The sequence below is a fragment of the Castanea sativa genome, chromosome 5, assembly GCF_040712315.1.
Source record: "Castanea sativa cultivar Marrone di Chiusa Pesio chromosome 5, ASM4071231v1".
NCBI classification, from domain to species: domain Eukaryota; kingdom Viridiplantae; phylum Streptophyta; class Magnoliopsida; order Fagales; family Fagaceae; genus Castanea; species Castanea sativa.
The window spans coordinates 75,984,777-75,997,283 of record NC_134017.1 but is presented as its reverse complement, the minus strand read 5'-3'; the positions used below and the strand labels follow the sequence as shown (position 1 = coordinate 75,997,283).

The 12,507-nt window shown below is 30.8% G+C and overlaps 1 protein-coding gene across 1 annotated transcript; it reads left to right on the top strand.

Annotated features, from left to right (window-relative positions):
* Window positions 1-8,080: 8,080 nt before the first annotated feature.
* LOC142633449 (cysteine-rich receptor-like protein kinase 10) lies at window positions 8,081-12,269 on the top strand. The gene is made up of 7 exons (XM_075807690.1): window positions 8,081-8,934; window positions 9,056-9,190; window positions 9,333-9,430; window positions 9,611-9,821; window positions 10,272-10,509; window positions 11,576-11,726; window positions 11,843-12,269. The coding sequence occupies exons 1-7, from the start codon at window positions 8,118-8,120 to the stop codon at window positions 12,167-12,169; spliced, it is 1,977 nt and encodes a 658-aa protein (XP_075663805.1). The 5' UTR covers window positions 8,081-8,117; the 3' UTR covers window positions 12,170-12,269.
* Window positions 12,270-12,507: the final 238 nt, after the last annotated feature.

The window sequence follows — 12,507 nt, the reverse complement described above, 5'->3', positions numbered from 1 at the left end:
TTAAAAAACCATATTTTTTCACTGGATACAAGTACCATACAATTGTAAAACAAAGACATAGAAAACACAGAAGAAAAAAAAAATAGAGAGGCCAAAATAATAAAATCTTAATTTCATGATCTGATGCGTCTCTCTACTTTTCAACTTTATAGGTCCAAACTCCACCAAACCCAACAATTTCCCATTTTTCAACTATTACAGCATTTGACAGAAGAAGAGGAAGAAGTAGATGAGAATGAAAGTAGTGGATGATCTTATTGTGGGGAAAAGAAACTTAAATAAAATAAAAAATTGAAAACATAGGAGAGAGTACGCACTATTAGAGAAAACAAGATTAAAAAAAAGAAGGAGACGAAAGAATGTCATAGAAAAGATAAGAATGAAGAGAATTAAGAAAGGGAAAGAATTAAAAAGGAAAAGAAAAAGTGGCATTGTAGAAGAGGAGATGATAATCACGTGGGGAAGTTGAGTTTTGCTACATTAGCAACTTTTAAGCAGAAAGGCAACTTCGTGGAAGGTACACGTAAAATACCATTCCATCCTTACTTTTATTATTTTATACCCAAAAAAAAATACTAAATTTGTTTCATTTATTTATTTCATCTTTCACTTGGGTTTTGTTTCCAACTATCTCTCAATAGTGTTATTAGAATATTTGCGTTTAGTTAGATCTACACAGTTTCCTTTTAAATTGGTATGGGCATATAATATACTACAAAGACTAGAGTAATGCTTAGACATGTATTCTGTATAGATTTTTGTACATTGCTGATTCAGTATTAATCATAATTTTTTTTTTAAAAATGATAATTTAAAGATTTATTTATTCAGTTAGTTTTTTAGGCCGAAATTTATTATGTTCTTGATATCAATTAATTACTTTCTATAAAAATTTTCCAATTAACTATGAATATATATTTAAAATATTAAGTCATTTTCTTATGTCCTTTTATTTTCTTTTAGTTATACAGTGTTATTTATTACCTATATATGATTACATCTTTTTAAAAATGATTCCAATGACGGTTGTGGATAGATATAGCCATCTAACCATCTCCTCACAAGCATTTTATGCATCTATGCTACGTTTCTAACTATTTTTCTTTTTAAAGTCTTAATAGTAACCATTAAACTCAAATATAATGTTTTTTCTTTTTCCTTCCAAACTCATTAAGTAAATTAACCCGTGCATCGCACAGGTTAAATGACTAGTGTGTGTGTGTGTGTGTATATATATATATATATATATATATATATATATTAGACTCATAACACACACGCTTTGCGTGTACAATAATACTTTTTTTCATTTATTTGTATTTTTGGTTTAGTGTTATAACGTTCAAAAGTGATGTATGAATAACTGTCTAATTTTTTTTTTTTTATAAAAAAAAAGAGGTAAGGTAATGTGAAATAATGTTTAAAAATGAGATAGAGATAGTGTCCCTCCTAAGTTTTAGGCCGAATGGAGAAGATACGAAAAAAAAAACCTAAAACTTAGAAATATATGGTAAATTACTCTTTTAATTAGTTTGTGTTTTTTAATTTAAAATTATTTAACTAAAAGATATGGATATTTTAAAGAGTTTAAGAATTTGTGTGAATAGTGGCGGCGCCACGTTTAGTCCAGGGTGTTTCCAGGGACACCTTGACCTAAAAAAAAATTTGTATATAATAATTTAAATTTTTTTATTTGTTATACTTTCAAGCAAAAAAAAAAAAAAAAAAAACCCAAAAAAATTTTTGAACTAAAATCTGAAGAAAAAAAAAATTGAAACAGAGCAAGTCCACTAGGGGAAAAAAGCCCAACATCAAAATGAACAGATTAGAGATGGTAGCAAACCCAATAGATTACAAATGGTAGCAAACCCAAACAAACAAACCAAAATCTAATATACGTGTCTGATTCATCAAGTAAAGCAAAAACTGAAATCAGAAACCTAACCTAAAGAAAAAAAAAAAAAAAAAAAACCCTCATCAGCCATCAGTGACGACAACCAACGAACGGCGCGAGCTCTAGAGCACATCAGTCATCAATGATCGGGCCTCAAATTGGAGCTCTAGAGCACATCGGGCATTGGAGATCAAAGATCGGTCCAATCGGATTGGAGATTGGTCACGCCTTTACGTGCTGCTCGACGGCGCCGCCCCTCAGCTTAGCCTCAGGCCTTCGTACTCCCTCAACCTCAAGGTATTTGATCTTTTTCTCTCTTTAGTCTCTTACATATACGGGTTAATGGGTATGAGTTTCTCTCTTAGACTTTATTTTTGGCTTTATTCGTTGGTGTTGGTGATTGTTGGTGTTGGTGTTGGTGTTGGTGAGATACAATTAATTGTCTTTTAGCATATTGTGATTTGTGATTGTGAATTTATCTAATTGGTTCTTGTGATTGGGGGCCATGGGGCTTGTCTGTTGAGTGGGGGGTAAATGGGGGCATGGGGCCGGGGTGGGATATTTGAATTGGGGGAAGTAAATGCACATAGGGTGTGAGCTAGTGCAACTAATAACCAATAATTTAATTAACCAATAATTAATTGGGAGACGCAACTAATAACCAATAATTTAATTAACCAATAATTAATTGGGAGACGCAACTAATAAACAATAATTAATAATTTAATTAACCAATACATTATAAAAGACAAACAAGTTAAATTATATTTGGCTAAACAACAATTAATAATTTTATAATTAATGAAACAACAATATAACAAATTATAGTTTATAGAAGACAAAACAAATTAATGAAACAGCTAAACAACAATAATTAATAGTTTTATTAATATTTCAAATGAATTTATAGTTTATTATTTATTCTTTTGCTAGAATTATGGACAAATATTTGATAAAAAAACCACATACCCAAGATTCATCTTCATTTTCTAAGCGAATTCGTGTTGACTTTAACTTAGAAACTCTTCTTTCAAATCCTGGGTAACGAGAAAAGATATCATCTTATCATTCTAATAATCATGATGAAATAAAAAGATATTATTTACAAAAAGGCCCTTGTCAACCTGTTTTCCAAGACCATGATTACCCTCTAACAGATTTTTATGGAAAGTTCTGTCGATTTAGATTCGAATGGTATGTAAATAGAAAGTGGTTGGAATATAGTATAAACAAGGATGCAGTATATTGTTTATATTGCTACCTATTTGGGCAAGATGTTGGTAAGCAAAGAGGATGTGAGACTTAAGGAACACCTTGAGAAAAATTATTGAAACTACTACTATGTGTGAAGGTATTTTAGTATGCAAAATGTTGAAACCCAAATATAGAATCCTATTATTAATTGTGTATACATATGTAGACAAAATTTGAATTAGAAACTTGGTTGTAGTTTTTTTTTTTTTGGTAGTATCTTTGTGTTAGAACTCCTTTCCATCTCTTTTACGTGTGTGTTTGTTTCTCAACTTGATTGTAGTTAATATCTACTACTTCCACTAAAAAAATTTACTTAGTTACATATTTTTTAAAATAGTTACATGCAAAACTTTTTTATAAAAAAAAAAAATCAAGGTATGTCGGCCATGAGTAGGGTCTAGAGCTCCATAAATGGGTCGCGGCAGAGCATGTGCAACGATAAAGCTCCGTTGATAGTTCGTGACAAAGCCCCACTAATGGGTGATGATTATGCATTTATGCTCACCATCACATCAATTCGCACACCAAAACATCGATCTCCACTGATCTACTTGACATTGTGCCAAATAAGAGAGGAGTAGGGATTTGTTAGACAAATGGAGAAGGGAAAGGAGGTGAACAAAAAAGATAGAAGTTGGGGCTTTATGCATTCACATCAGTTGAGCTAAATTTTTTTGCATTTAACACTTCAAAAATCTACTTTATTTATTTTAATACATAATTTCACAACACACTCTGCATTAATATTCTTATTTTTACCATCAACCAAATACTATTTATTTTTTTATTAATTTATTTCTCACTTCTTTTCTGTCACCAATCCCAACTAAAGTGATAAAGTAATAATTTTATAAATACTTTTTTGCTAGAGTGAACTGCTAGTCTCGGACAATTCATTATAGCAAGAAAGCAAAAAATTTTACCTTTGACTCTACCAATGTTAAGTTAAATTAGAGTTTGAGGTGGTAAGAGCATTCTTATCCAAACTTTCAAAAATTTTAGTATTTAATATCTCAAAAAATCACTTTATCAATATTAACATCTCATTTTACAATACATCTAATAATATAAACAGCTTATTAAAATAAAACAAAACTTCCAAATATTTTTTTTTTAAAGGGAAGAAGAAAGAGAAGGCATTAAAATAATATTATTATTTTTTTAAGATAAGCTCACTGTAGCTAAGTTGCTATTTTTTTTAAGAATGCAACATTTGTTGTAGCTTGCTTTTTAGTTTTTTTGATGCTAAAATAACATTATAATATTTATACAAATACAAATGCTCTAATTCTTGTATGTTTTGGAGAATATTTTATTGTAATTTTTTGAAAAAGTTATCAACTTTTTTATAAATAAATTTTTTAAAAATAATTGACTAAACATTATATGTTAAATAAATGCATATAATATAAATGGGAAATGTTAACTGGTGCTTGTTAACATTTCATTTTTTGTGTTTCATTTAAAAAGAGAAAAAATAGTTGTAAAAAAAATTGTTAAAAGAGATAAAAAAAAATTGCCAAAAACTAAAAAAGCGTCAAAAACTAAAAAAATTACACAAAAGATTATCTAAAATGTGTTATTAACGGACATTGGTGCTCGTTAACACAACCTAATATAAATTTAGAAAAATATTTTTGTAGTAAACATTATGTCACTTCTTTGAGTTTTGAGACGTCAACTGATGAGGGAAAATTTGATTTTAATTAATTTTTTTTTAATAATTTAACAAAAGTAAGTCCAACCCTTCTTTTCACCCGAAAATATCTCATTTGTAGAATTGTCTTTCTACCTCGAATCGCCGAACTCTTGCTAACATTTCCATTAGAAAACATCACATCAGCGAACGGATATTGAATCAAGGTGAGAAGGGAAATCCTATGTTTTATTCAACACTGAATGATCACATTGGCCCATTTAGCTGGCACTCCACGTTGGCTTAAAAAAAAAAAAAAAAAAAACACTGGCACTCCACGTTGGCTTTTCTTTTGGTAATTTTTTTTTTTTTTAACAAAATTAGTACCGGTTTGGATAATGATTATTCAGAGCGTCAGCGTCTGTATTTTTTTTTTTTTTTTTTGGGAGAAGTACATTTCAACACTGCTAAAGCTTTTTTAGTGGGTCTGTATATTTTTTTTTAAGACAAAATTTTTATTAAAAATAGGTTTTATAGTACTATTTATACATTTAAAAATTATTTTAGTCTAATATTTTTAGTTTTTAATTTTCAATAAAATAAATGGTATCTAAACATACCCTAGTTGTAACTTTATACTACAACCTTATTCAATATTTTTTTATCAAAGATAATTTTTTAACAAATGTACTATTGAATTATATTTTCTTATATTTTTTATACTTGTAAAATTTCTAGAAAATTAAAAATCAATAGTTATGTCATCTATAAATTGTTTAAATTGCAAGTTTTTGTAGTTTAAAATTATGCGTAAAATATAATTTTATAGAATATAGTAAATAATATCCAATTGATACTGAATTTGACATATGTATTAAAAGAATAAAGAACATATAATCCAACGATTAGATTTTTGAAACATGTAATAATGTTAATGATATTAAGTAAGGTTGTAACCTTATACTACAACTAATTTTGTAGTTAAATTTTATCATTTTTTTATTCAACTCCATTTATATACTTATTTTAAGGTGAAAAAGACAAATAGTTATATAATTAATTAATTATTTATGCAACTCGATTTATATACTTATTTGTTAGTATCCTCATCTGGAGAGGATACAAACAAATTATATTTACTTTTTAATAGTCCTTTCTTCTTTTTTATTTGGTTTTGTTGTGTATATTGCAAACAGTTAGGAGTTCAACTATTTACTACTCTATGTTTCTTAGTCACAACAATTAGTGCAACAGACACAATCAATTGTAAGAAAATGCCAAATCATGCTTTCAGGCACTCAATGGAGCTTTAGATAAAATGCTATGGTCCATCTCAGCGCCATGTAATAATACAAGAGTTATCCATAGAAGTTTTGGTCCTTTAAAATTGGGTCAATAAGGATGTTGTAGCGGATGCTTTAGCAAAATTTGCAAACACTTACATTGTAATAATCTCTCTCTCTCTCTCTCTCTCTCTCTCTCTCTCTCTATTTGGGATGTTTGATTCAGAAATGTATAAATCAAACTAATTCCAAGTGCATTGTAATAATTCCTCTCTTTCTCCTTCATCTGGAAGGTTTGACTCTGTTGAATTGTTTGGAAGTTATTATACAAATATTTTTTGTAAATTTTTTTCGTGCATTATACGGGTCAAAAACTAGTAAACAATAAAAGAACATTTCTAGGAAAAAACTTGATGCTCACCACAGGCCCTAACTAAAAAATAAAATAAAAAATTTAGGGAGACTACACTTTATCTATCTGTGGTTTGCCCAAAAAATACTTTGTTTACCTGTGGATTGAAAATTGGTACTTTACCCACTTGAAGTTAGCTCTGTTTATCTTCCGTTTTCCACTTCTGTTAGAAACAAGGGTAAATTTGTATTTTTATTACCTTTTTATGTCTCTCTCATCTTTAAACATAAAAAACTAAAAAATCAAGGGAAACAAATATCAAAAAGCTAGATTTTGTAAAAATTAAAACCTAACTTTTACATCTTTTTTCATGCATCAACTTTTAGACCTTATATTGATTTTCTAAACGTGAAACCAAGACAATGCTTTAGTTCTACTTCAAAAATCCCTGATGCTCATGTGCCCCAAAAGCATACTCAATATTATGAACTGCAACAGATTAAAATAGCACCCGAAAAACAAAAAAGTTTTAGTGATCAAACCTCAAAACTATTAAATATGTAAAAAATCTGAAAAATGTAATGTAATTTAAGCGAGTTCACCGGTATGCATATCCATTACAGATTCATATTTCCTCATGGCATTTATTACCATCCCTTTGGTTGTCGAGGAAATTGAGGAACATGAAACAAATTTCTCCTTCCTAGAATATTGAGAAACTCAACCTGAACCAAAAAGCCACACAATTAAATTGATCTCAGTGTAGTAAAGTTTTCCTTTTTCTTATTACCCAAACAAGGATTAATTTTGCTTCAACAGTAAACAACTCCTTTCCAATATCCATCAATTCTTTTTTCATCTTTTTTCATTGTTGTCTTTCTAGACTCATGGTTAATGTTGCCTCTATGTTTAGTTCACCTGATCTTTACTCATTCTAGGATTAAGACAAAGTTGTTGACGGCTTTGTTGATGTGTGTTCTATAGAAATAGGGGAAGGTTTTAAAATAAAAGATTTAAAAGTTGATTTGAAAAAGATGTAAAAGTTAGATTTTAATTTTTACAAAACCTAGCTTTTGATCTTTTATTTTTATTTTTATTTTTTTAGTTTTTAATGTTTTGAAAGAAGAAAGACATAAAAAGGTAATAAAAATACAAATTTACCCTTATTTTTAATAGAAGTGGGTAACAAAAAATAAACAAAGCTAACTTTAGGTAAGTAAAATGTCATTTTTTAAACCACATAATGTTTTTTAAACAAATCACAATTGAGCAAAATGTAATTTTCCCAAAAATTTGTAAAACAAAAAAGTCCAAGGCATCAGCCATCACTAGCTTACCGTTCTTTCCCCATATCAGCGACTATTCTATGCTATCTTTTCCGCAGCTCTGAAAGGGGCATTACTTCAGCAGTTTCCTTTCTTCTTCTATAACAACAACACGGAAGAGTAGAGTAGTGCCTTCTGAAAGGAATATTACAGCTAACATCTACCTTGTCAATGTTCAAAAGTTTACCACTCAAGTCTACGTGACCTTTTCTTTCTTTTTTTAATTTTTTTTTTTATAAAAATCTTAAGATTGATTAGTATTTCTTTAAGAAAACATAAAACGAAAAGAACAACACTACAAAACGATTTATGTTGTAAAACTTTTCCCCCCACCATACCAAAATGAGAACAAGACGGAATAGATGATATCAAAATGAGTTTCCCTTCGAAGGTTACCTTTGTGGTCCATTTCTCGATTAGTATCCTGTTCATAATTAGTGAAGCCGCCCCAAATTTCCGCTCCTATTACTGTCCAAATGGAAATAATTTCACCCCCAATAGCACCTATCAGTCCAATCTCAACCACCTCCTCTCTTCCCTTTCCTCCAATGCCTCACGCGAAGGTGGTTTCTATAACACCACCGTCGGACAAAACTCACCCAACCAGATTTACGGCCTCTTTCTCTGCCGTGGCGATGACACCGCCGATGTCTGCAAAGACTGCGTGGCAACGGCAGCTAAAGCAGTAGTGCAGAAATACTGCCCCGCAGGAACTGAGGCCATTATCTGGTACGACGAGTGCATGTTACGCTACTCAAATGAATCATTCTTCTCCATCATGAATGACAGGGTGACATATTACGCTTGCAACGACCAAAACATTACTGTGCTAGACGGATTCACTCAGCTACTGGGATCCATGATGAATGACTCGGTCACTCGGGCCACAGCTGCTGATCAGCCTGGTGCTACCAAGTTTGCCACCAAAGAAAACAACCTTTCTTCGTCCATAACTCTCTACTGCCTTGTACAGTGCACGCCGGATATCTCAAGCTCCAGTTGTAATAAGTGTCTTCGGGGACGGGTTGCAAATTTGCCGGATCATTGTAGTGTAAGGAAAGGGGCAACAGAATTAGTTCCTAGTTGTAATGTTAGGTACGAAGTGTACCCATTTTACCGGAACACCGCTACACCGCCGCCGCCTCCTCCTCCAGCTATAGCTCCACCAGATTCGGCCCCAAGATCCAATGGTAAAAACTGAAGCGCACTAGCTAATTGTTTGGGCCTAAAGCTTTTAAATTCCTCTTGAAGCTAATTAACAATCACTGATTTTGTTTTTTTCCCTTCCTATAAACTTTATTGATTGAGCAGGAAAAAGCCAAGTCTCATCACTAACAGTCATTGCTATCGTTACTCCAATTGCTGTCTGTATGGTGCTATTGGCTATGGTTTACTGTTTCCAAAGAAGGAGTGCAAGAAAAAAGTACCCTATGGAGGAGGAAAATGGTAATGACCAATTTTTATCGATTTCATTGGAAATTTGATTCCCTCATGACTGTACATGTTACTCTTATATTATATATAGAGTATTCCCTAAATTTACCATTTCATTGTGTAGCTCTGCTAATTTAAGAAATTATAACTGTAGAGTCTTTGCTATTTGATTTGCCAACACTTAAAGCTGCCACTAACAAGTTCTCAGAAGATAACAAGCTCGGTAAAGGTGGATTCGGAGAGGTTTACAAGGTATTAAGCTAGTCTAATGCATTCACCCCCCCTCCCCCCCCCCCCCCCCTTCTAATATTTTGTAATAATAGTGGTAAATGAATTGTATGCAAAATTCAAAATTCAGAACCATTTCATGTTGGGACCTTTATTTGTAAGTTCTGTAGGCTACTCTAACAGCCTTTTAAAAGCACTTATCAGGGCATACTTCCAAATGGACAAGAAATAGCTGTAAAAATGCTTTCAAAAAACTCCACACAAGGTGCAGAAGAATTTAAGAATGAGGTTAAAATTCTAGCTAAGCTTCAACACAGAAATTTAGTGAGGCTATTTGGATATTGCTTGGATGGAAATGAAAAAATTCTTGTCTACGAATATGTGCCGAACAAAAGTCTTGACAATTTTCTAAACGGTATGTTGTTTCTAAAGAATTTTTAAATTTCCACATGTTTGAGAGCATAAATCTTATTCACTTTCTAGTTAGTATTTGTTACACTCTTTGTTACACATTATTTTCAACTAAAATCCTGAGTTAAAGATACAATTTTTTAAACTTGAAATCGTGTCTTTAACTCATGATTTCAGTTCAAAAAATTGTATTTAACATGTGTGTAACCACTTTTATCCTTACTTTATACTCTACAACAAATTTGTAGATTCTTAATTATAACCCTGTAAAAGGAGCTTACCCATTGAGGGTTTTTGCTTTGTTGTTTTAAAGACTCTATGATGGTGGAAGAGAGAGATTTAATTCCCGTTCTATACCTGTCTTTTTAAATTTAATTAAAGTATATATTTCAATTTGTAGTTGAATTTCATCCATTTATTCTAACTTGAATATTGAATTATGATGGTTATGTAGACCCTGAAAAACAAAGAACATTAGATTGGTCAAGACGTTACAAGATTATTGGAGGAATTGCACGAGGGATTCTTTATCTTCATGAAGATTCTCGGCTTAGAATTATACACCGTGATCTTAAAGCTAGCAACATATTGTTAGATGAGGACATGAATCCAAAAATTTCTGATTTTGGCATGGCAAGAATCTTTTCAAATGACCAAACTCAAGAAAATACCTTCAAGATTGCAGGAACATAGTAAGTACATTATATTTTAGTAGTCTTTCTTAACATTAAATTTTTGTGGCAAATTACCACTAAAGAAGAAAAAAATGTGACCATCCGGAATTCTTTGTGTGTAGCCTCTCATCACATTAATACACACTAGATAATTACAAGGAAAAATTCCATAAGAAACTAGTTAGGAGATCTGAGGAAAAAAAATGTCTTAATTTAAAGAACACCCTAAGAAAAGGCTAATCAACACAATAATATAATGAAATCTAATGCTATATGAGCCCAAAAAAAGGGTCTAGATCAATTGTTAATTTATTTCTTTCTTATCCAAATAAAATAACACAGAAAAACAAACAAGTTGATCATTCTAACTAGACAAGTTGATCATTATGCACGTAGTTTTATCAAACATGAATTTATGCACGTAGTTTTATCAAATATAAAGTACTGCACATAATTAATGTTTAGAAAGATATTATATTCATAATATTTTCACAATAAATTGTAAGCGATATGTTGTTATGAGTTGTTACACTTATAGGTGGACAAAAAAGTAATTTAATTATGGATTTAAATTAGAATTTATAACAACTTACCACCTATGATTTGTTGTGAAAGTATTGTGAAAATGTTGTAAATGTAGCACTCCTCTAATGTTTATGGCAAAGTCAGGAATTTTCTCCTGTACTTGTAAATTTTAATTAAAAAAACATTTGAATCCATGGATTTGTATTGTTGTGTATTTATAAGAAATGTTTAAATTCTAAATCCTTAACACATTGCAATTATCCTGGACGTATTTTCATGCTCTTAAAATCGTCTTATCACTAATACAATAAAAATTCTCTTTGAATATATGTGTAAAACATTACAAGCATTGTATAAATAGTCCTTTTGACAGTTAAGTATCGGGACTATTTGTTTCTTACAGAAGTGATGTTTGTTTTTATATTGATTTTTTCTTGAGAAATTTATCCATAGTTGAATCTAATATATATATATATATATATATATATATAGTATTGATATGTTTCTGCTATTTCATTATAATTGTTTAATTAATAGTGTTGCTAATGTTGGTTTTTAGTGGTTACATGCCTCCAGAATATGCAATGCAAGGACACTTCTCTCTTAAGTCTGATGTATATAGTTTTGGCATCCTATTACTAGAGATTTTAAGTGGCAAGAAGAACGGTTCTTTCTGTACATCAGATCCTTCCGAGAACCTCTTGAGCCATGTGAGTGTAAACCAAATTTTACAATTTTTTGCTTATTTTGTAATGAATATATAAGCACCTTTAAATTAGAGGCAGAGAAAGGTGACAATATAAGAATACTTGATCATTTGATTTAGGCTTGGAAGCATTGGAATGGCGGAACGTCCTTGGAGTTGTTGGATCCGACTATAAGAGATTCTTATTCAAGAACTGAAGTCAACAAATGTATCCATATTGCCTTACTATGTGTTCAGGAAAATCCAGCGCAAAGACCAACAATGGACTCAATAATTCTCATGCTAAATAGTAACTCTGTTACTCTGTCATCACCTCAACGGCCAGCATTTTTCCTTCAAAGTGGAACAGAGCAAAACGTGCTAGAGTTGGAGTTGGATCAATCTAAAGGAAAGTCAATATTATTTTCTGTCGATGAAGCATCAATTACTGAAGTATACCCTCGATAGTAAGTAGCAACGAGGGCATGACAGAAATTAGTATTAGTTTTTTTGTTATGAAGCATCAATTACCACTTTACCATTAATTGTTTGAGATTTTGGACTTTAGGATGACAAAATAATTGGAAGTTTCCAATTATTTTGTAAAGAATAATTTTATATGTTAAAAATATTGAATGATTGTATTGTATTTCTCAATTAAAGAATATACATATGTGTATTTATATAGTAGGCATAAGAGTGCAATACAAGTAAATGTGTAGTACAAAAATGTGTGCTATACAAGTAATCTAGTTGGACCTAAAGCTCAAATACTATACACGTTAATAGCCCCCCTCAAACTCAAG